At 35.8% G+C, this 22,974-nt stretch overlaps 2 protein-coding genes across 6 annotated transcripts in view; one reads left to right on the top strand and one right to left on the bottom strand.

The window, feature by feature from the left end:
* Positions 1-3,502: 3,502 nt before the first annotated feature.
* Positions 3,503-22,974, top strand: part of LOC117984007 (nose resistant to fluoxetine protein 6-like) — a 35,696-nt gene continuing 16,224 nt past the window's right edge. Inside the window, exons 1-3 of one of the 4 annotated variants that reach the window (XM_069499646.1) lie at positions 3,503-3,621; positions 5,179-5,349; positions 6,039-6,193. The gene's annotated coding sequence lies outside the window, so the exon portion shown is untranslated. Of the gene's footprint in view, positions 3,622-3,856; positions 3,921-5,172; positions 5,350-6,038; positions 6,194-6,737; positions 6,800-22,974 lie in introns of those variants that run through there. The other 3 variants (XM_069499647.1, XM_069499648.1, XM_069499650.1) reach the window with 3 other exon arrangements.
* Positions 8,509-22,636, bottom strand: LOC117983807 (chymotrypsin-like elastase family member 2A). 2 transcript variants are annotated; one of them, XM_034970429.2, is made up of 6 exons: positions 22,084-22,636; positions 14,550-14,697; positions 12,314-12,423; positions 10,612-10,755; positions 9,482-9,593; positions 8,509-8,688 (listed from the first exon to the last, which is right to left on the bottom strand). In XM_034970429.2, the coding sequence occupies exons 1-6, from the start codon at positions 22,597-22,599 to the stop codon at positions 8,510-8,512; spliced, it is 1,209 nt and encodes a 402-aa protein (XP_034826320.1). In that variant the 5' UTR covers positions 22,600-22,636; the 3' UTR covers position 8,509. The 2 variants fall into 2 exon arrangements, with proteins under 2 accessions (XP_034826320.1, XP_034826319.1); XM_034970428.2 differs by lacking the exon at positions 22,084-22,636 and adding an exon at positions 19,467-20,688.

The following is a 22,974-nucleotide window of genomic DNA, read 5'->3' as shown; positions in this document are numbered from 1 at the left end:
GTCATCGCCAATCCCTTGTCAATATAGTTTTGTGTGAGATGACAGCTCGCTATATTCTTGTGCAATCAATCCTGTCGGTGTCGAAGCAATTGATAGGTATATGATAGGTATGCAGTCATACGAAAAATAAAATCGCGTGAATAAAGCCTTCATTTTATTTTTGTATACCTACTATATGCTTTAGTATGTGTAGTGCTAGTGCATGACATCAATTCCATATCTATTGTACTATATCTTAAAAAAAGAACAAATCAAAACAGAGAAAAGTTTTAAACCAAGCTTAAATCCATACTGTGTCACTATTACTTACCTATTGTAATATTATACCTAGGTACTTACATAGAAATAAAATGTAACTGAGAAGTTCATATAAATTGTGGCCTACTTGCTTATAAATATATCATCATTATCAATATTAATCATTGATTAATTATTATTGGTCTCGCTACGCTCATATTACTTCATATTGTAAATGCAAAAAGGAGTAGGTATGTCCGGTAGGGTCTGGTACCTTTTTACGGCTCAAGCACTGAACTGGTCTTGACGAAAGTCACAGAGATAGCTTGTCTCCTGGGCATGGACTAGGATACCTTTTGTCCCGGGAAAACAAAAGATTGCTACGCATAGCATAATATATTACTTCGTAAGGACAGGGCCATTGAACAAGCAACATAGCACCGACTCATTGGTCCTAAAATGTTTATTTAGCACCAATGCAACCTCAGTGACGTCTGGATTTCAAACGGGTCGTTCATTAGTATCTAAGAGGTGGCGCTGATTTATTTGGTTCCAAAACCGTGAAAAATTTTGTTCGCTTGGGCATATCTTGTCATTTATATCGATGTTGCTACGTGAATTTTGAAACCCAAACCATGCAGCTGATCGGGTAAGAGTAGGTATATTTTAATATTCTAATTACTTTCAAACTAATAGGTACACGATTAAAATAGGTAAACTAATAAATTTCTCAAACCACTATAATAACAAAATAATCCCCTGTTAATAAGTATAGCAATTTGTTATCGTGTGCAATTTTAATCAACAAATATATTTTGACATTATTAACGTATCTAATTTAAATTACGCGCAGACTCATTATGTTAAAATTTCAAATAATCGAATTTAGAACATTGTTTTAGAATAACATGGTTAACAGGTTTTAATGCAGTGACTGATAAAATTATTACATGTTTTGTATATGCGTTCAAACGAGTACTGTAATCCGTACGCCTTGGCTTCGTACGGGTGAGCTTACCAATACCAATAGACACAAAATATAACACGAATACTAAAATAATAATATAATGAATTGTAAAATTGACAAGCCGTCAATCTGTCTGTCTGTTTGTTACTTATGAATGCGCATATCGTTCATCTGATTGAGTTGAAACTTTGTGCAATTGTTCCTAGCACTTGCACGATTTCCGACATAGTAGGTACCATCTACGTATATTAGGTACTTAGGTGGTGCCGCAAGTGTTCAAATAAAAGAAGCATTGCTATTATGTCTATGCCGGGCGTTAGGAAAGTAGTATAAAATGCAAAGATTTAAAATAGTACTTAATTTTATTTTACGAACATTATAATATTTATACATCTAATTAAATTTAGATAATTTTTTGGCAATTTTACTATTTTGAAATGCTAATACATTTTCTCTAGATGACTAATACCTATAATCAATTTAACCTATTACCTATTACCTATTATAAATATCCATTTAATACAGTCCTCACTTTTGTAAGCTAAGTGTATTGTCGTCCATTACATTACATTACGATACTACTCCAGACATTTCTGTTAGTTGACTTTCATAAGCCTCAGCAATAACTTCAGTTACTTCTTCCAGTTTTTCATCATTTTCGAAGACCTCTCTTGTTTTCGGATTATGAACATTTAACATGTCCTTAATATCTTCCAGCATAGACCTCACTTTTTTCGAGTCATATAATGTCGCGTTGTCCGTTTCAACAATTTCAGCTCCAACTAATCTTTCCATCAAAAAATTATTGCCAAAATTTTCAAAAATCACTTGATCGTTCTCAATGTCTTCGCCACAACATCTGTGGAAAAACAAATGGATCACCGGTCGGCCGTAAAGGCAGCTCAACACTACAAAAAGGACTAAAGTGACCAACACACAGAATGTTACGAAACGGCACCACATTATCGTAATTTTGTCTCATCTTACAGCCTCCAAATACATGCTGTCTTTTGTGTGACAGGTTCTGTGCACTACTTAAAGCACGAGCTGCTGTGTGTGAAACTAATTTGTTACTAAAGCAATTGTGAGGAAAAACACTCGAGAAATCAATCAACGTTCAATGGTGACGATTGATTGTTTTCGTCGGGACACTTTCTGCAGACTTACGACAGTGGTGTCTTGCGAATTATAGCTGACAGTGCGCCACCAGGGTACGACCCCGGGAAGGTGTAACATGAATTATCCTATGATTCACATTAAACCGTACAAGGTCCAGGCCTAGGCACGAACGGGGCATGGTCTATAGCATAGCTGTTTTGTATGAACAAATTCATGGTCGACCAGGCACAGACCATGCCCCAGCCAAGAAACTGGCGGGACACGGCGTCGAAATATCGGTGGGTATTACTTGCCGTATCCGCAGTATATCATACGAGTAAAAGTATTCGTTGGGTGTCCTACAGCAATCCAGACGGACTTGAAACACAGTATAAAGATGAGAATTTGTGAGTAGTGCTAGTACCCTTTATAAGTATTCGGATAGTAATCGCTCATAGATGGGCTGAGATGGATAAGATGATTCTTGAATTTTCGTTTAGTTAGGTCACATTTTACTTTTTCTAGTAAGTTACTAAAACTGTATCAACGTAATATTTTAAAATAACTGTAGCTTTCACCATTCTCATATATTTTTGTGTAGAGCATGGCAATCTCCTTCCGGTTCTTTCTCCAGGCGAGACGTATTATTTATGTAAGTATATAGTTTTAATTCATGTTTTCAATACTTTTCATTAATAGCAAATTTTTTTACTTTGCTTTTTTATACAAATATTAGCCATGTTAAATGACTAATATTCCTCTTTCTTATACTTTTAGCAATCGGGAAACAGCCCGGTGCAGTAGTAGACTCGGTGGAAACGATATGGAACGTTCACGGCCTGGCCACGGCACGGTGTGTAGTGGACATTCTAGCAGCTTGATTAGTAGAATGACAGCTACAATGTCACGATTGCAACTACCTCTGATTGGTTGACGCTCGCTCACTATTGGCTACAATGCATTGGTGTAACAATAATACCATAAATTCAGCCAATCACAACAATTGCGATTGTAATAATGCCCGCAAGCTCTCTCAGCTGTGCCGCATAAATCGCAAGTCTGCAACACTATTTCGCAGAAGCGTTGCTTATAATTTGTATGCAGATTCGTTTTATACTTCACCAAAGATGTTTGTCCCCTATATTAAAGACGGGTATTGAATATTGATTAATCTAACGAATAAACGTCATTGCCGCGGTGTGCGGTGCCGAGTCACGTATTTATGTCTATTGTTAACCGACTTTTGTAGCTTCCGGTGCGGTCCCAATAAATTTTGAAAAATTACGCGATGTTTTGGAGAATTTGTTATTGCAGTATAGGTACATGTACCTACTTATGTCGTCTTAATATTATCGTCTCTTTGGAAATTAGGCCCGTTATATTTTTTATACTTATCTATCTAGCACGTAGTAGAATTTTGAGTGGATTCTGTTATACCATATATTATGTAGTTGTTACATTATATATATCTGCCTACCTACCTAATTAAACTATTGACACTTGACATTTAATTAAGTAGTGTTGTAGTAGTGTGTTAGTAGTGTAATTAAAATCTCAAGCAGGTACCTACTGGTAATTAGTTTCTGAAAATTTGTCAGATTGGTACCTCCATTTTATCGTTAGTATTAAATTACATTTTCAATACATTTGCTCGTAAAGTAGCTATTATTTCATCTCTATCAAAACTATAACTAGACTTTTAGCACACATGGGCAAGAAAGTATTACCGCTCAATTTATTAGCCTACGGATTCATGCGGCAATATTCATGATCGCATTATGTAATATAATAATGAAATTTAATTAAATTAGGCCTCTTTTGTCGAGATGATTTGCTAGATAAAGTCTACGTTTTCTTTCAGATATTTTTCCTATAATGGACAAGTATCTACCTGATGAATATTTATTTTATAAAAGGGACGGGACAAATTTCGTGATCAAACTTGCGTAGTTATGCATTGTTTTACCCAAAACATAATCAAAAAAATAAATTTCCGGAACTAGCATGGGGACTCGCAATGTAAATTTTATGAATTTAAAGCTTGTCTAAGTTTTTTAATATTGGATCTGAAAGTAATATCTAAAGACTGTTACGTAATCCGATTTTAAATATACCTATCTATAGGTATACTTTTTGTGGCTCTTTGTGTAAAAACCTGACGGTAGCATTGCGCAACGACAACTGCACGGACGACACACTAAAGGCGCGCATAAATGTGTACAATTTTAACTATTGAATAAGTAAATCGTTCCTACTCAGTGTTTATACCTACTCGGAGTTCCACCTCTTCACTAAGAAACTAAGTTTGTGAAACTATTGCACTTTTCTAAGATAACCCTCATATTTTATTATTTCTGTTTTGCTTTTGTTAGTTTGCCTAGGCTACTTTATAAATAATTGTGATACAGACTCATATAATTATAACTTGTATTTACAATTATGTATCTACAATAAATATGTATTTCTCATTGTAAGTGAACTATTTGTGTTCTTTATGAGAAAATAAATGTCTTTAAACCGAAATCTCTCATAGGTACAGTTCCTTGTGTTACAACTTACAATTTTCAGACGCCGCTTGCTTTAGTAGCCGCAGCCTGGTACGCGACAGGTCGAGATGGCAATGGGGTGTGAGGCGGGGGGATGCCCCGCACACCCGCACATCACCGGGGAGGGAACGCCCCGCACATCGCCCGCACCGGATTAGCGCGGGGACTGTGCGGGGCGTTCCCTCCCCGATTGCCATCTCGACCTGTCGCGGACTATATACATATTGTATATAGTTTCAGTACGCGTGTCACCATGTCTTCTTCATCTGTCCACTTCCTATTGTTCCACGTTGCGCTATTGTCATATTGTTATCATCATTGAAGTTTCAGGGAAAATCGATATGCAGATTTGGTCTTCGGCAAAGATGTCACCTACAGTAAAGACGGCCATTGAATATTGATTTGTCAGAAAGTACGGACAGACAACGCGAAACGGTCCGAATCACGTAGCCATTGTTCACCGAATCCGCAAGTTGCGGAACTAGGACTGAAGTCCATAATGTAAATTTTATAAACGAATTCAACAAACTTTTTTAATATTGGGACCTTCCCACAGTCTTGTTAAATAAGATTAAACAGATGGTTGCTAAAGACAAATATTTCTATACTTAATTAAATGCCAATAATAATAATATGATCTAGTGTTTTACATTACAAAATTGTAAATATTTTATTATGAACTAGATGATGCCTGGAACTTTGTCTGCTTGGATATAGGTTCTTAAAATCCGGTGGGAATTCTTTAATTTTCAGGGATAAAAGTAGCCTATGTCCTTACCTGGGATGTAAGGTAACTCTGTACTAAATTTCATCAAAATCGGTTAAACTGTTGGGCCGTGAAAAGCTAGCAGACAGACAGACAGACACACTTTCGCATTTATAATTTAATAATATATATAAATAATATATAATATATAATAAATAATTATTATTATTATTATTATTGGCATTTAATTAAGTATAGAAATATTTTTCCAGCGCGGAAATGCAGCCAGTATTCTTGGCACCATTCCACGCGGTCATGATTTATATAGTAATTAGATAAGGCTAGCCTTAAGTTTTATTGTATTAAAAAAAAAATGGGTAGTCTACCAATATATAATATAATATTATATAGTAAGAGTAAATAGTATAATATAGTATAGTTTGGATTGTCTTTGTTTAGTATAATTAACTTATCTTTGTTTCAGATTTGTAATCAAATTGTCTCCTTCTGTGCTAACATGTCGGTAATCAATCTAGTATTCTGGTACAATGCCAATTGAGGTGTGTGGAAATTGATTAGAGAGCTAAGTACTATACTACTATGAAGGTGCTGTTGTACACGTCATCTGGCATATATCAGGTAATATCTCTTCCAGGTGAGCGCGTTCAATATTAGATTGTATCAACACTTACCATCAGATGAGATAATAGTATAGTTAGTATGTACTACGTATATATGTTATTGCTAACCAGCGGAATTAAACTCTACAAACAAATTAAAATGTATGAAAAGTATGATTTAAAAATGTAATCATACCTATTAGATTAACCTGGCATTCCGTCCGTTTAAGTACCTAGTGTACTCGTGAACAGTTATTTCTTAGTAGTTAGGTAGAGAAACGCTCTTAGCAGAGAGTTCATTTTGTTCGTCACTAAGACACGTTTGACTATCCATATCCACTCCCCACTAAAAGTTGCTCTTCTCGAGAACTCATGTAAGAGAACTTTATCGCAGCCCTCGTGTGGCATGGGCTAAGGCTCTGATGCCGTAATTGGCTCTCATCTCACTCGACATTTAATACAAAAGTCATCAAGTCTGATACTGAGGATGCGAGCCCGTATAATTTTCATCATCATTTCAGCCTTCAGACTTCCACTGCGAAACATAAGTACTAGACTTTTCTCAAAGAGTACAACCACACCCGACCCTCAGCCTTCCTTATCCAGTCACGAAATAAAGAGTGTGGTGAGTCCGTACAGTGGAGGATAAACGCTACTTTCACCAACCTATCAACGTATACAGTATGTTTTTTAACTGGGACACTAGGCCTAGGGGGAAATCCAAAACCAAAGAAAATACAGGCACACGCTTGACCAAAAATTTGACTAGGCCAAAATGGTTTTCAGAAAAAAGAGCTGAAGTTTCCTAAGACAGTTTCCCTGTACCTCCTGTGGTTTTGGATTTCCCCATACCGTCCTAGTTTTAAAAAAACACACTGTATATCTACGTCTACTAATTTTGAATTCTGGAGTGCAATCGGGTGTAAAGTGAGATACCATGGTAGGGCGCCTCATTTTATTATAAATATGCAGTACACGTCCTTGCATCTACGCAGTTATTCGACCTTCACATTAGCATACAAATGAATTTCCCGGCGTTGCTCGGAGATGATTTACGGGCGATCTCAGCCATGAATTCATTAAGTTTACTGATTTCGGGGTGGTTTCGGGGGAACTACGCCGTCTCGGCAGCGGATTTTAATCAAAAAGACTAAGTTTACAAAATTTAGATTTCATCGAAGGAAAGCAAACTAACTTCTGAGGCTACTTAATATTTGAACTTTAACTTAGCATTCTAAATTACTATGAAGTTGTGGCAGCAGCGCTATATTTAATTGCAACTTGATTGCTTCAAAACTTAGATTTGAATGTTACCTGCTAGACTGCTGCTACTAGTACACCCGTTATAGCCACAGTGTGACAGTTGCAAACATAACTTTCTTACTATTGGGTATTGGCTAGAATTCACGCTGCAGCAAGAGTACCACAATAAAGTCAATTAACATTTGCAAGGGACTGATTTCAGAACTTAGTTTGTCATCTGACTAAGTTACAGTCAGATGATGAGATCTAACCCTCACCCTTGTGGGCCGATTCATTAGAAAAGTTTTCCAATAATAATATGCCATGTAGCCCTTGTCAGTGGTGAGGACCCTAAGCTATGAAAAATAGCACACTCATAGCCTCAGAGGTCGATCGATATGAGTCAAGTTCTGATATGGCATCATGCTTCCATGCACGTCAGAGTTAATCGATTGCGTGAAAACCGGTCATGATAGCCTTTGTTTAATGTTTCGATGTATAATAAACGAATTAGTATGGATGTCCGACCTAAGTGGATAATAAGGAACAATGAATAATCGGTTCAATGCAGATTGCAGAGTTAGACATTGGATTTCCTTAATTTTTTGCGTTGTTTTAGTGTAACCTACCGCTTTGTAACGATTAGATAAGTACATAAAATAACTTTCTCCTTTTAGAAAGGTCTTTCACGATTCAATCTAATTTCAAGATTTTAAAATTACCTGTTTAGATAAATAGTAAATACTTGTACCTAAGTATGTGTGTTATATAAATTTAAATAATGCCCTCGTCTGCGCGTATTTAGTTTTTTTAAAGTTCCGTGGGAATTTGATTTTCCATGATAATAAAACATGATCAAAAGTAGCCTATGTCTGTCTTCAGGATGCAAGCTATCCCTGTACCTACCAAATAAAATAGTGCCCACGACTTAATCCATTTGAATAAAGTTTTGCCAAACCTTTCACTATATCTACCTATTTGGGTCTCATAGTTGTAAACAGTTTGGTTTTAGGTCTGTTTAAGGATGCCTACTTCAGTCCATCGTAGGTACATTTTGTAGATAGAGTAAAATGCTCTGTTTTAATGAAAAAATTTAATTCGAAATATTATCATCTATCCATTCAACATAATAACTAAGATCGGTGAAATAAACACTTCTGTCGAAGCACAGGCCGCGATCGCTTGGATCTCCGCTTCGAATACCTTGGAGATACCAACCGTTTCTTTGTTTCACTGCATATACACCCCCGTAGCTTGGGCATATAGTGACGTCTGAAAACAAAAGATGTACAAAACACACACTAACTAGTTGGACTTTTGACTGGTTCCTTGGGAATGGGCCCTAATGTGGAACGCAACCTGCGTTGATACATTAACCCTGCGTCATATTCATCATCATCATCATCAACCGATAGACGTCCACTGCCGGACATAGGTATCTTGTAGAGACTTCCACACGCCACAGTCTTGTGCCGCCTGAATCCAGCGGCTTCCTGCGACTCGTCTGATGTCGTCCGTCCACCTAGTGGGGGGGTCTTCCAACGCCGCGCCTTCCGGTGCGAGGTCGCCATTCCAGCACCTTGAGACCCCAACGTCTATCGGTTTTACGAACTATGTGCCCTGCCCATTGCCACTTCAGCTTCGCAACCAGTTGAGCTATGTCGGTTACTCTGGAGCCGCAGGAGAAATGGCTGTGATCGCTAATTTCAAGCCGATTAAATTTTTAATTTACGAGTTTCACATTTTACTATAAAAAAATCCTAAGGTGAATCATTTTTTGTATTTTTTGTTACTAATTATTCTTTAAGTCTTTCAAATAATGTGTGATTAGTGCTACCTTTAATCTCCTAGTTACACATTTCGTATGTTTATTTTACTCGTTATGCACGAAATATTATTTTATTAACGATTTTTATCTAAACCGGAACCATAAAGACAACACTATTTTCGTTAAGCTGGTATCATTAATCTTAAGTTTGCTAGTTGTCAATTTAGTCTCTGGGATTAAAAAATAGACTATAGTCAGTACCGATACTGATAAGTTACTAAAACTAGTTACACTGACCGTTTCCATACGCAGCACAAATTTTTTTAATCCTTGAAACCTTGCAATTAGAGCTCTGGTCCGCGTCAAAGGGGATTATTGTTAGTTCACCTGAAATCGCCCAACCGGTTGTCTGAAACAAAATCAAACTTTTAAGGGTGCGATTAAAGGGATGATTGGAGGAACCTCATAGACTATTTATGATCCTCATAACTAGTTTAAAAAGCTATCTAACATTATTATTAATAGGATTAGGAGTGGGATAGGGTAATATTATTATAACTTTATTCGACTTTGTCAATACGTCTCCATTTGTATTTATTTGTCTATTAAAAATATCTTTGCAATCAATAGTAGGTAGTAGGTGTAGCCTGTAGGTACCAAAACTAGACTTAGGTACTATTTACGCGCAAGCCGAAGAGTCTGCGTTTCATAATTACTTCAGCCACTAGGTATTACACGCTACTACTACTACTACTACTCTCTTAGGTCTCAGTTACAACACAACCGCATACAGGGTGAATAATAAAAATAAAAATAAACCGGCCAAGTGCGTGTCAGACTCGCTTGCCGAGGGTTCCTTCCTTAGGTATTTTTTTCGACATTTTGCACGATAAATCAAAAACTGTTATGCATAAAAATAAATAGAAATCTGTTTTAGAATGTACAGGTACAGTCCTTTCATTTATGATACCCCACTTGGTATAATATAGTTATCTAACTTTGAAAATTGAAAATACTAATTGTTTATTTGTTTATGAACATATTTAATTTTTTTGTGATGTATTGACGGTTTTAGTGTTTACTCCTTTACTTGTGCTGTAAGACTACCTACCTGCCAAATTTTATGATTCTAGGTCAACAGGAAGTACCTACTCTATAGGTTTTGTTCACAGACACGACAGACGGACAGACAGACAAGGAAGGGTTCCTTTTTTTCTTTTGAGGTACGGAACCCTAAAAAATATTTCATTGACTTCATACAAAAACTGTCATTACGCCCAATTGATTTCTTTGGTTAAATGTCACTCGACTTTAAGTTTAATCATGAACTTGGTGGTCAATTCGTATCCCTTCATTCGGGGAAAATTTCATAAATCTGTAACACTTTTATCTCAGAAATCTAAAGCAATATCTTAAGTTGAACTTACTACAGCTTCCAATCCCTTCTCACCCGCTAGGCAAGCGGTTTGTATATGTTCGTTTAACGGGACTCCCTCCATTAGAAGGATTGCAATATCATTTTCTGATGTAGCTTCCTTTGTGAAGTTCTCGTGTATTATTATGGATTTGACCTGAAAATATAATAATTGTTCCATTTTAATTTACGAAAACGCCATCTGGTAACTTTGCTTTCTTTAATATAATATTTTTTCATTTTTATTATTGTAATGCAATTTTTTTTAATTTAATATAGATGTACCATCATTGAGAAACTCGTTGAAAGCAACATGCGCTCTAAAGGCTTGGGCACACACATAGCGCTACGACAGCGACGCACGATGGCAACTGCATGGCAAGACGTCACACTGACTGAACGCGCGGATTGTTTGATTTGTAATATCGCGGCAAAACATTTACTTTTTGTAGTGTACCATGACATGATCAATCATATAATAATAATCACTAACCATTTATAAATGCGAAAGAGTGATTGTAGCTTTGGCGTTCAATCACGCCGCTTAGAGAATCGGATCATGATTTTGCATGGATATAGCTAAAGACCTGGAGAGTGGCATATTATTATAAGCTACTTTTATTCCGGAAAATCAAGGAGTTCCCAGAAGATTTTTAAAAACCTAAATGCACGCAGACGAACTCGTGGGCATCGGCTAGTATCTTATACAATAACATGGACACGCGAGATAACGTTGTTGTTCAGATTATTGGAGGACAAAACATTACAGTATTACAAACTAGAAACTGTGTTGGGCACGTTTCCGTCGCGCGTTGTGTGTGTCTAAGCCTTTATCCAGCGGATTTCCTTCCGCAATTCGATAAAAAGTTCAACTCCTTCTCGATTGTTTCATTTCTTTTTTCAGTGTAATAAAATTACCTTTGCCGCCCCCACTGGCCCACTCATCGACTGTAGCAACTCTTTTAAGTACCTAGTCTCTACCTACTTTTTATTAAAGGTTTTAATCCACTTCAAACGAACGCGTCTTTTTAAAAATGTATTCAAGAGAAATCATGAAAACTGTATAAAAGGTATACCTACCTAAGCATCAATAAGAAAATGCCAAATGTTGTTGTTTGTTACTCAATCACGCAAAAACGGTTGAACGGATTTGGATGAAATTTGGAATGGAGATAGATTAGCATTAGCACATTAACACATTTTACATACAACAACAACAACACATACATTTAACAAGGCATAATTAGGCATAACACATTTTATCCCGGAAAATCAACGAGTTTCCTCGGGATTTTTAAAATCCTAAATCCACGCAAACGAAGTCGCGGGCATCAGCTAATATCTTATAAGATCATCCACAAACGAACATAGGCTTTCCTTATTGAGAGCGATTAAACCCACTCTTAAGCCTTCCTCATTCAGCCACTTCTCGCCAGACAGTCCATCGTGCCGGAGCCTTCAACTATGAAAGGCGGCTAACTGCGCTTGCGCTTACTATAGTACTAAGGCCTAGAAAGTCAAAATTTACGCACTGTTAACCCATGTTTTAGTGTGAAAATATTTTTACTAGGGGCCTTAGCAAAAAACATAAAAGGCCTTAATTAAAAACCAAGTTTTCCTGTGCCACTGCTATTGTCACCCTATTGGTATACCTAACTGCTATTGTAGGTATTGTGCAGTGCAATGTTAGCTACAGAACGAAGTAATGGAATTACCTTAACCGCTCGCTCCGTTCCACTCATTGATTGAAGAGAGCTCTTTCCCAATAAAACTAACAAGTTGTTGGCGTTCACTTCCCTCCCGTAGTACTCCATGCAACGGGCAGCTGGAAGAAAAATTAATATTGATAACTTCAAAAGAATAATATTATTTCAAGTCCTGAATATGCAAATAGGTTCTAGTCGAAGTCTGAACTCTCAAACTTTATGTGAAAGTTTTCTACTCTCTGTTCAAAGCCCTGAACCGATTATGAAATAAAAAAACTACCTAGGTACATACATAATATTTTAGCTTCATAATATTACACACTCGAAGAGTCGAGACACTTCAACCCGTTATAGCTCAACTGAAGATGCCTAAGCTAAGGCACGTCGCGCTATGAAGAAAATTTCCCCGAGTCATATTTTATCAGTTTTTAGTTTTGACACCACTACTCAAATAAAAAACCCGGCCAAATGCGAGTCAGTCTCGCGCAATGAGGGTTCCGTACAACAGTTGTATTTTTTCGATATTTTGCAGGATAATTCAAAAACTGATATATAAAAATAAATAAAAATCTGTTTTAGAATGCACAGGCACAAAGACCTTTCATATGATACCCCACTTGATATAGTTATCTTACTTCGAAAATTGAAAATACTAATTATTAGTTCATGACCACAATTTTTTTTGTGATGTAGGTAACTACAAATTCACGGTTTTCAGATTTTTCCACTAATGTCAGCTAAAAGACCTACCTACCTGCCAAATTTCATGATTCTAGGTCAACAGGAAGTCTCCTCTAGGTTTCTTGACAGACAGACAGACAGACAACAAAGTGATCCTATAAAGGTTCCGTTTTTTCTTTTGAGGTACGGAACCCTAAAAATGAGTGCAATGTTTTCAGAGTGTCATGTATGTAATGTGTCATCTATAATACTTCTGAACTTTAGAATCGTTCAAAATCGTCATCATCCTTTAATACGTTTTGTTCATCGTACGCATAAACGTCCGACCCATACCTATTCAGCTCTAGTCATAGCTGCCAGGTCTGAAACTACTCAAATGGATACAGAGTCTTCCAAAAATATTACTTTCTGTAAGAAAAATATTCTTATCTCATGGAACGCTGTTAAATTCGATTAAAACCCCTGTCTTCACACAATTTCCACAATATAATATGTTTTATAGCGCGGAAATGAAAAATGAGCGCGTGGCATTGAAATGAAAATATTTTGTACCAAAATCTGGTGATTATGATAATGGGGTTATAATTTAAGCCTCGAAAAAGATGCTGTGACGCGAAAAATTGCCTGCAATTCAGATAAGAAATGAGATCAGTCTTTTTCTTTGCGTCACGTTTTTATGATGTGATATGTGGCTCATTTTGTGACAGACTGTTACCAACCATTGCATTATCTAAGTAACTTGTACCAGGCCGTAATATTCTGTGTGTATTGCGTAGAGGACGAAATCTGCAATGTGTGCAAAGTTGTCAACAGTGCTTATTCTGTTGTACATAAACTTACGTGACGTATAGTCCGACATGGTGAGATGGCAATTGGGGTATGAGACGGGGAATAGCCCGCACACCCTCACGTCACCCACGCTCGTCCGCACCGGGTTAGCGCGGGGGCTATGCGGGTGTGCGGGGCGTTCCCTCCCGATTGCCATCTCGACCTGTCGCATACTATACAAAATCTAACAAATATAAGTGTCACTGAAATTAACATTTTTCGCTTATTTTTCGATTGCTTATTGCTAATACTACTTACTAGGCATTTTGTTTTAATTTCAGATTTTTTCTCGCTTGGTCTAAAATACCTGGATGAGCTGAAATTTTCACAAGCACTATTTTGACGTTCATAAGCTCATCCTGACTATATATTCATCAAAGTTTAAATTGTTCAGAGATTGTAAAAATTCGATAGAGTGAAGAAATAACCGGATAAGCACCATCGTCTGGGCTAAATACCTATTTAGTCTGCGGCCCAGGTGGGAGCGGGTGCGCCCTGCATTGCGGCCAGCGTGTAGAACAAACTCTTATTATTTACAAGAAATTAGAAGGAAGATGCGCGGGCGCGTCTAATCGAGAGCGGGTCGGAAAGAATGGCCACGTACTCATTGTGGTATGGCATCGCGTGCGCTGACGCTGTTTGCACTCGTTCCCAGCTGGGCCGCAGACTCTCTTGTACAGCTCCAAGCTCCAAAGGTTGGAAATAGAAACCAAAGAGTATAATATAATACACCTACCAGTGATAACAATATTTTCTGACAACAATGCCCCGTCACAATAATAGTCAAATTGGTCGCTCGTGTCGTTCTTGATGAATATGGCAGCAATCCACGGGAATATAGCTTCTGTGACGTTTTTCGTATTGTTGCTGCATTTATCAGCCACCTGAAATTGCAAGATTTAGGAAATCTTGAATATACGTTTTTATTTTAAGTCTCGGTGCAAACGGGCACTCTTTACAGCCACTCGTGGCCGCGGCAACCTGAAGCCAAACTCTTTGAGAAAAGAGAGAGTTTGGCTTCAGTATTATAATAATATATAATAATGGCATGGAACCAGTGGGTGGGACGCGCACTGCATCAATGTTTCTTACTACATCTGTCATCCACTAGGACAACGCATACAGCGTCGGACTACACTGAAGCGACCAACTGCCGCGATAAGGGATTATAATGGATTATAATGTTACTTGAAAGATTGTACAAGTTACTGTCCTGTCGCTCAAGAGCCAGGACATAGGTATTAGGTAGGCAATCAGTACCCTTATTATAAATGCGAAAGTGTGTTTGTTTGTTGGATTGTTGGTTTGTCCTTCAATCACGTCGCAACGGTGCAACGGATTGGCGTGATTTTTTGCATGATTATAGTTAAAGACCTGGAGAGTGACATAGGCTACTTTTTAAAACAAAGAGTTCCCACGGGATTTTTAAAAACCTAATTCCACGCGGACGAAGTTGCGGGCATCAGCTAGTAGATAATAAATTAATTTGCCCATGTTTATACATATACCTACCTATTATTATCATCTAAGTACGCCCACCCAGTGCCTCATAAATGGATTATCAAATTATTCCAAGACGGTTTTCAGAATACCATTGGAGGCTTCGCTTGAACATCCCAAATGAAGATGTTCCCAAAATAAAAATAACTTACACTTTCCTAGAACTTCTAGAATTTAGTACAAATAAACATTCTAGAACACAGTGTCCATGTTTAAAATAAACAAATTTAATATGTAAGTATCTTTAACAGTTAAATATTATAACAGATGTTCTATGCGGGTGCACTTGTAATAACATATTAATGTAAACTAATGTAGACAGCATGTATGTTATGCATTTTCAGACTGCACGGTCCATCCGTTCAACCGTTTTTGACGAAATTGGGTAGGTACAGAACTGTAATCTGTATCCCATCGGATCGGCATATACTTAATTTAAATTACTTATAGGCTATATTTTATCCCGAAAAATTAAATAGTTCCCAGGGTTTTTTTTATATACCTAGACTTATCTGTTTGAAATTTGATACAGAGTTTACATCCCTGAGACGAACATAGGTTACTTTTGATCCCGGAAAATCAAAGAATTCTCACGTGCCCACATGATATTTAAACACCTTCGTCAAATTCTCCGTGAAAAGCTAGCAGACAGACAGATATACTTTCGCATTTAAGTATATTAAAAAAAATCTTTCTGCTACTAGGTATTGATTTTGTAGCAACCTTGTAATTTTTTAATACTATCTATTAGTATGGATGAATATAGAAAGATTGATAGAACTTAGGTAAGTATATATAAAGGAACAACATTTTTGAATATAAATTCTACATTAATTATATCCGCTCTAAAAGGTCGAAATACACTATACCTACCGGATTCCCTGATAAGTGTGAACAATAAACATGGCAAACGTGCCGTGTTCTGGCTGACTATGACGAGGCACTGGATCCTGTATGTCGGCCCGGAGCTCTTAATGCGCAAACCAGGTTGTGTGTGAAAAGCGCTTTAAAGTTAAAGTAATATCAATAACAAAAACGCGTAAAATAAAACAGTATTTTACACGGAATTATTATACTGCAAAGTTTAAATTTCTGCGTCTGTATTTTACTGCGGCCATTTGGTATTAAATACCCGCACGCAATATTTACCGCCATAAACAGCAATCCGAAATGGTGGCGATCCAAAATGACGCGTCGCGCGGTCAGTACATTTGAATCTTTAATTTTAATACGCCACCCGGTTCAAATTAGGTATACATGCACATCTGCACTTTTTAAACTCAAATTCAAACTAATCATTCAAAATTAAAAGTAAACTTAAAACTAAATCTAAGAGGGTGCCAAACGCACCCTGGTCTGAGAAGAAGCCAGCTCAACAACAGCTGAGTATTCTTTTTATTATCATCAATGTTGTGAAATTGCACTTGAACTTATTATGTAGTTTATCTTTTGAGAAAACTAAGGAAAAACACAATTTATTTCAAGAGAATTTTTCTTTTCTCAATAATATTATTCTAGTACCTATTATTATAAAACTTATCTTGGACCGTAAACGGAATATTACGTGAATAGCTTGTCACTTACGCGAGGATAAGCATGAAGCAAAAGTTTTTCTCTTAATTACCCAGTAACCTTGAAAATTCGTGAGCAAACCATTAGGGGCCATGGATGTAGGTGCTAAGAGCGACTGATCCGATACGATTTAAAGTTCTAAAAGCTCACATTTTCATTCCATCATTATAATAATTATTACGTCTCTACTTCAATAATAATTAATCTACACTTTGTTGCGTCCGTCTGTCTTCATTCTAATTCGTAAAATAAATATAAACATAATTACTTGAAATAATAAATAACGAATATGTAAACCTGAAAATGGCATCAAAAGCATTGAGATAAAATAGGGATCTGGAACAGAAAAAATATAACAAAGAAAAGTCAACCCACTATCCATCTAATAAAAAATCCCTAAAAGTGCTGAACGTGCTAATAAACGTGTAAATAGTTTCAGTATTAGAATAATCACACTAAATATTATAAAGGCGCAAGTTTGTGTGTATGCGTGTATGTTTGTTAGTAGGTATTTCATCCAAAAACTACTGGGCTGATTTGGCTGAAAGGAGAATGCCAGATGCCTGACCCACCAATTTACACACAATATAAATTAATGATAACTATATCCTAGTATTAAATAACCACTTAAAAATTAAAAATTGTAATTTTAAACTTGCGGATGTTTTTATTAGTTTCACAAATTATAGGTAAATTGCATATACCTAACCTAGTATCATTATGTGACTTAATCTTAGATTTAATGAAAAACCGCAAATTGTAGAGGTGTTTAATTCTATGTTTAAATTATCAGTGATGAAACAGCAACAAAATGCTGCATAAAGCATACGTGTAAACGACTTTTATATAATAAAATGGGTTACGGTTCTATAGAAATTCTGTCATTGTCCTTTGGAAAGGAGATAGATTATACCCTGGATTAACACATAGGCTACTTTTTATCCCGGAAAATTAATAAGTTTCCATAGGATTTTTAATATCCACGCGAACAAAGTCGCGGGCATAAGCTAGTTATTCTCATAAGTAGATGAACAGTAGGTTTTTTGTATACATTGGGACAAACAGAATATTAAACTCATCTTTCTGATTCCGTAGTCGGGTAATAAATAAAATGCCACCGTCTATCAATTTTATACATCCTAGTTTTGCACATTGGCGTGTGGGGTGCGTGATTGATGTACCATTTCGCGTGTTGTTGACTATCAGCCAAATAACACAAAGCGTTCACGAGAAATACGGATATTTTGCTTTCCATTCACTCCTTTGAATTTTTACCCTATCCTTATAAAATCTGACAAAATAAAAGACTTCTGATGATTCGCTTAGTATGCACAATAAACGATTATCTAGGTAGGTACCTACCTAATCTTCGTCGTGCAGAAATTCGGCCATGGACATTACCCAATTAAGCAGGAGATATACAGTGCACAAGTGTATTTAAAACACCGGTACACTGTCTATTCCCTCACTCTCATAGTTGAATAGTACGGCAATCAGGCGCAGGATTAACGACTTTACGTACTCTCCGAAAAGTAAAGGGGTTTTATACCGCTAACTTCTCAATGCTGCTACTAAGAATTTCTTGAATACTTATGAAAATCAAATCATGATATACCTACCTTGGTAAGGCACCTACTGTATAAGGTCTTGAGTTATGAAACCCCATAAGTAATAGAATTCAAAAATTTAAAACGTTAATGCATAGAGTGAAGGTGTTTGATAAAATCTGAATAATACGTAGTTCCTCTAACTTTCTTGAAACCAGCTACTTAGTAGTGTTAAGTTATACAGAAGAGCCGTTTTTACAAACTCCTAGTATTTACCGAGTACCAGAAAATTTCTGGTATACATCTATGGCTATACTCAAGTTACGCAGAATATCCATCTTACAAATCAAATCAAATTTGAGTCATTTATTCAAATTAGGTACCATTATACACCCATTAATTGTCAATTGTTGAATTTGTAAGCTATACAAACTTTAGACACACTAAATACCCATGGGTTTTCGGGCCATGGTAGCTATTTATTTCTGCAACCCTGTTAAACATGAATGGATTGAAAAAATGTACCGACGCACTGAAAAATAAAAATTCCTATCTTTTCACGCTTTCTATCATGTGTGAAGTCAAACAACATTCTGACTTGACAAATTACAGGATTTATCAAACCAGTATTTGTACGCCATGAGAATTTTCAAAAATATAGGGCCGTTTTTTTTAATGAAAAATGTTTGTAAACATTAATTTGTTATACGAGAGCTATGTCTATACTCGTGAACGGGTTACAAGTGCATACTATATTTATTTTTATTGAAAACATCTTTATGATAAAAAATATAGTATGCTTTAATGCTTCTTTTTCAATATTCTTACATATTATTTATTTATCTATATTCAAACTCGAGCGAACTCAAAACAAATTCCATTGTTCCGTATGACTGTTATTTAAATTACATTACATGCATTTTAGGTTCATTAAAATAATTAAGCACGTAACTGATGTCTATCAAAAATAAAATAAAAATACCTGAAGTATCTACCTAATTAAGTATTACTTAAGCAAAGAACAATTTACTCACGGAAAAACTGCTATTGTTTATAATATTCTCAAACATAATTGCATTTGGCTGCATACTCTTGTTTTCTTTGTCATAATCATTAACCTTATTAATATTAATGGACAATTCTGTTGGTTTGACATCTGTATATTCGTTTGTGGTGTCTTTATATATTTCCAAGTAATCAATTTTAAGATAATCGGTGCCATTATCGTCGTCATCCATATCATAGTATAGTCCAAGAGGGTCATCGTCATCTATTATTTCATTTTTTTCTATATTTGTAGGCACAAATATTTCTTTAGGTGCCGTGATGCTCTTGATCGGCACTGATCCACTTACGTTTAAATTATTGCTTGAGTTTGCATATTTTACTAATTGATCAATAGATTCCTTAGGAGCTATGTTTTTCGAAGAATTGTTATGATCATTATTACCACCAAAATTATTATTAATTGTTATAGATTTAACATATATTGCAGTTCTATTGCCAACATTTTGAAAAAAATTCAATTTCGGTCCAAAATGTACCTTACCATCCAATTCTTCTTGGATGAAATCCGATACACCTGACAAAATATCATTTATATTTTCACTGTCAATATTTACAGTATCAAAACCTGGGACCGTTATATTACAAACTTTAATATCAGTTTTATATTTCTTGTAATTTCCAAAAAAGCTGTCAAAAAATGAGCCAAGGCATTTGAAATACGTATCACATTCACTTTTAACGGTACTCACTACTACTATTGCTAAGAAAATGAATTGTAATTGTAATTTCATTTTTTATAAAAAAAAATATTTTACACATAAAAACGTGATCACTTTGTGCATGATAATAAACAAGTGTAGGCTTCTTCACAGCTTTTTGCTTTGTTAATTTGCCTTACTTAACTATATGTTCCTACTTCAGCGCCATAAGTTTCAAATTCGTTTGCAAATTATTTTGATGTTACACAATAACTTTACCTTGAGAAGTTCGTGGCAAAATTGACTTTGATGGATGATTGTGGACAGTGAGCAGATAATAGGCAATTTGTGGTGTAAGCTCTCGGTTCACTAATATTACAGCTGACAGACTATTTGATAGACAGACTCTTCTACCAATAAATAAATTTACCGTCTTTACAAATTATTATTATTGTAACTAATAGCTTTGATGTTAAACTATTTGTTCGATAGATGTAAACATATTAATTACCATCAAAAATTAACTGGTGTTATCACCAGAAGATTTCATGAAATTAATGAATATTTTGAAATTTAATTCTTTTTTCCTTTTGAAAAAAGGAACCCTCATAGGATCACTTCGTTGTCTACCTGTCGGTCTGTCTGTCGTGTCTGTCAAGAAAGCTTTAGGGTACTTCCCGTTGAATCGTGAAATTTGGCAGGTAGGTAGGTAGGTCTTATTGCCCACTTAAGAGGGTGCAGTTCAGTGCTTTCTTCATACGAACGTAGAAGGGTGCTTACCACATTATTTGATACTAGATGATGCCCGCGACTTCATCCGCGTGGATTTAGGTTTTTAAAATTCCCGTGGGAACTCTTTGATTTTCCGGGATAAAAAGTAGCCTATGTCCTTCCCCGGGATGCAAGGTATCGCTGTACAATCTGAAAAATCAGTTGAACAGATGGGCCGTGAAAGGCTAGCAGACTGACAGACAGACAGACACACTTTCGCATTTATAATATTAGTATGGATTGTACGCTCAAAACTAAGTAGGTACCTAGTACTTATTATATCGGTTTGTCTTGCCATTATCTAGGTTTATTGATATGTAAAAGATTGAAAAAAATATTGATTTTAAAGTTACGAGCCCGTAAATAAATAAAATTAGGGGTGTGAAAATTCTTAAACAATTTAACTTTAGACATAGTTTATTTATTTATTAGTTGAAATATCTTTACTTTGTAAACAAATATGTATTTAGTATTTTTTTCTCAAAAACACTTTTCCTAACCCCTTTTCGCGTGCTTGATTTCGGGAAAATTCATCGTGCGTCTCACCTTTCTCATATATTACAATATCAGATGAAAAACTAACAGGTTACCCACGTGTGCGGGCAATTTCGATCGAGCCGCGAGAAAATACGACTGTAGTACGAAACCACGCAACGCACAAACACAAGCACGCACTCGCCCGCACCAGGTTAGCGTGGGTGCTGTGCGGGTGTACTGGGCGTTCTCTCCTCGACTGCCATCTCGACATGTAGCGTACTATACTTATTTTGCGATCCTGTAATACTTGAAATTCAAAACTTAGTTACTGCTGAAACATTCAGTTACCTATAGTTTTGTAGAGTATATTATAATAAGGGTCGGTAGAATATATTAAAACCTCAAAGTTTAGTTATAGCAAACAGATACAACACTATATCAAATCTACTCTCATTTGCATTGCAAATTGCTACCAATTTATTCACAATTTCCTATCAGAAATTTAGGCCGGTCTGTAAGGATGAACTTCTATTAAGAGTAGTTGACCAGAAGAATCCAATACCATCATTTAAAACTATTTTAAATATATAATAGCCTATCTAATACTACCTACTTATGTATATAGAAAAACTGTGTTCTAGAATACAGTTGAACAATGAAAATCAATTAGGTATTGGTAAAAACTATATATACTTACATCTTTAAAATATTTGGGAGTATTAGAGATTCCCGAAATAATTTCAACATCTGTCGTATCTCTAGTGGTCAATTTGTCTTCATTGACTAAATCTTTTATTTTATCCGTAGTCGAATAGCCTACATCAAAAATATAGTCTATTAAAACTTCCGATTTTGGTACTTCACTGTAATCCTTAGGCACCTCTATTTTTACATTACGTTTCTTTCTATTAATATCATCTAGATCAAAATCTTCAAAAATAGTTTCAAAATCTGTGATTGTAGTTGTTTCTACATTTTCATATAGAGACGTTGTTCTATATATCTCGGTAACCTCTTCGACTATTGTCAGATTTTCTGTTTCAGATATCTTTGGTATTCTCTTAATTGTAATATTTGCATTCATGTAGTTATACACATCGGGCCAATATTTCGCACTGTATAAAAATGCAGATATTATGCTAAGCATCACAATTAAAATTAGTAAAATTAAAATTTTTATGATCATTTTAATAAATGGCAAGTTTAACTTCATTTTTCACTGGAACACTAGATCACCTTGTTGCTGTTTCTATATCTGAATCAGTACTATTAAACAAATCAAATGGTGTCTCGTGTAACTATAAAGTTTTATGAGTTTTCAAATATGGTGCTGTGAAGTGGATTTATACTCAAACAATAGACTATAATAGATGCTTCTTAAAAAGGGTATGCACTAGGCAATTGTTAGTAAATCAAATCGTATAAAGCCTAATAATCTAATCTAATCTAAATCAGCCTGTGCTGTCCCACGTCTGGGCAAAGGCCTCCCTCCGATCCTTCAACAATTTTCTATTTCGTGCCTCTTCAGGCCACGTAACTGTAAATTTATCATCTATACTTCGATATCTATACCTAATAATCTATACTT

The sequence above is a fragment of the Maniola hyperantus genome, chromosome 7 (genome assembly GCF_902806685.2).
Source record: "Maniola hyperantus chromosome 7, iAphHyp1.2, whole genome shotgun sequence".
Taxonomy (NCBI): Eukaryota; Metazoa; Arthropoda; class Insecta; order Lepidoptera; family Nymphalidae; genus Maniola; species Maniola hyperantus.
The sequence above is the reverse complement of the archived record's forward strand: the minus strand, read 5'-3'. Positions and strand labels throughout refer to the sequence as shown.

What these genes read in the sequence shown, in the direction of transcription:
- LOC117983807 (XM_034970428.2), bottom strand. Translation starts at nt 20,231, where the DNA reads ATGAAATTACAATTACAATTCATTTTCTTAGCAATAGTAGTAGTGAGT. An exon ending in TAAACAATAGCAGTTTTTCC is followed by an intron (nt 14,698 to 19,466) that starts GTGAGTAAATTG and finishes TTGCAATTTCAG; the next exon opens with GTGGCTGATAAATGCAGCAA. An exon ending in GAACGGAGCGAGCGGTTAAG is followed by an intron (nt 10,756 to 12,313) that starts GTAATTCCATTA and finishes TTATATTTTCAG; the next exon opens with GTCAAATCCATAATAATACA.